Consider the following 1382-nt stretch of genomic DNA (forward strand, 5'->3'; position numbering starts at 1 on the left):
ACACCCAGACAGAGCAAGCCTAGCCCATTCAGGGGGTGCCTGGTGGTGCTCCAACATCAGGCTGTCAGGGCCAGAGGCAGTGCTGCAGCTGCTGGCAGCCAGAGATCCCAGCTCGCAGCCTGCCAGCCCCTGGGGTGCTCCACAGGCTGCAGCCCCTCTGGGAGAGCACCTAGCTCCAGAGCCAAGGCTCTTGCCAGAACACCCACCCACAGAGCTCCAACCCCTCTGCCATGAAAGGCCTTCTCCCAGCAGATGGGAGGCGATTCCATGACAGCAGATGGTAAACACCCCTCAGCTAGGGCATGAGAAGAAAAAGGCTGGGACAAAGAGGAGGAAAGGCTGTCCATGTAGCAAACTACACACCCAAAACTGCAGCCATGGCTCGCTCGGCCGTGCTTCGCAGAGTCTCTCCAGGCTGCCACTCCACTTGAGGCAGAAGCCACAGCTCCTGGTCACCAACTTTCTGTTTCACCAGAAGCATCAGGTTTCTGTCCAGCTTCCTGTTCAGCGATGTTCGATCGTTGTTTTTATCAGCATCTGCCAAAAAAACAACACACACTAGAAACAAAGTCTCCCCAGCCGGGCTGCTCTGCTCTCCTTGATTAATCAACCCTTGTATCTCTCACCCCTTTACTATAATACATAAACATAGATACATGAAGCAAGACAAAAGCCTAGACAGAAATGCTTCCAGTTACTCAGGAAGCCAATGCAGGATTCAGCTGGAACCCACTACTGGACTTATACCCCATTTCATTTCCAGAAAGAATTTACAGCAAGTAGCCTAGATCTCTTCCTTGACAAAAATCAACAAGAGCAGTAGGCAGAGCTTGGGAACCAAGCAATCAAATGTTTCTCTTGTCTGGCAACATCCATTTTCACCATTTTGCTCTGGCAAGCTTGGCCACACGCATCTCCACAGCATGGGAACACTGATTCCTTTGTCAGCCAGGTAATTCCTCATGTGCTAACAGTACTGCCACAGTGCCAAAACACTTTTTAAAACATCAAAACACCCAGCAAATGCCTTCCTTCTATCGAATTGCACCCGGCAACCAGGCCGTCCTCACCCACCACAATGTCCACCCTGTACCTGTTATCCGTGAAGCAGCTTTAAATCGCAGGAACTTCTGTTCCCACTTGTCCTCCAGGTCTTGAGCCATGATGACCGTTTTGCCGGGTGCTTCGTCCTCATCGTAGGCACTTTCCTTCCTCCTCCTGAGACGCTCCTCCTCCTCCTGTTTGCGGATTTCGTGGTCCGAATAGCAGCTTTTCTCCAGTTCTATCTAGAAGAGCAACGCAGGGACTTTTTAAGCCATCAGCCCGATGGGTCATAGGGGGAACGACATCCCCCAGGGCGTTCCTACCACATCCAAGGGCTG

At 51.9% G+C, this 1382-nt stretch overlaps 1 protein-coding gene across 1 annotated transcript in view; it reads right to left on the reverse strand.

Moving 5' to 3' along the window:
- The window catches only part of MRPL46 (mitochondrial ribosomal protein L46), a gene marked incomplete at its 5' end in the record, with an annotated part of 2102 nt that extends 796 nt beyond the window's left edge, over nt 1–1306 (reverse strand). The window contains 2 exon segments of the mRNA XM_008946996.1: nt 364–537; nt 1094–1306. Of these exon segments, the coding sequence (XP_008945244.1) occupies nt 364–537; nt 1094–1306 (387 nt within the window).
- Between the last annotated feature and the right edge of the window lie 76 nt (nt 1307–1382).

Source organism: Merops nubicus, unplaced genomic scaffold (genome assembly GCF_000691845.1).
Source record: "Merops nubicus isolate BGI_N331 unplaced genomic scaffold, ASM69184v1 scaffold27579, whole genome shotgun sequence".
Lineage (NCBI taxonomy): Eukaryota > Metazoa > Chordata > Aves > Coraciiformes > Meropidae > Merops > Merops nubicus.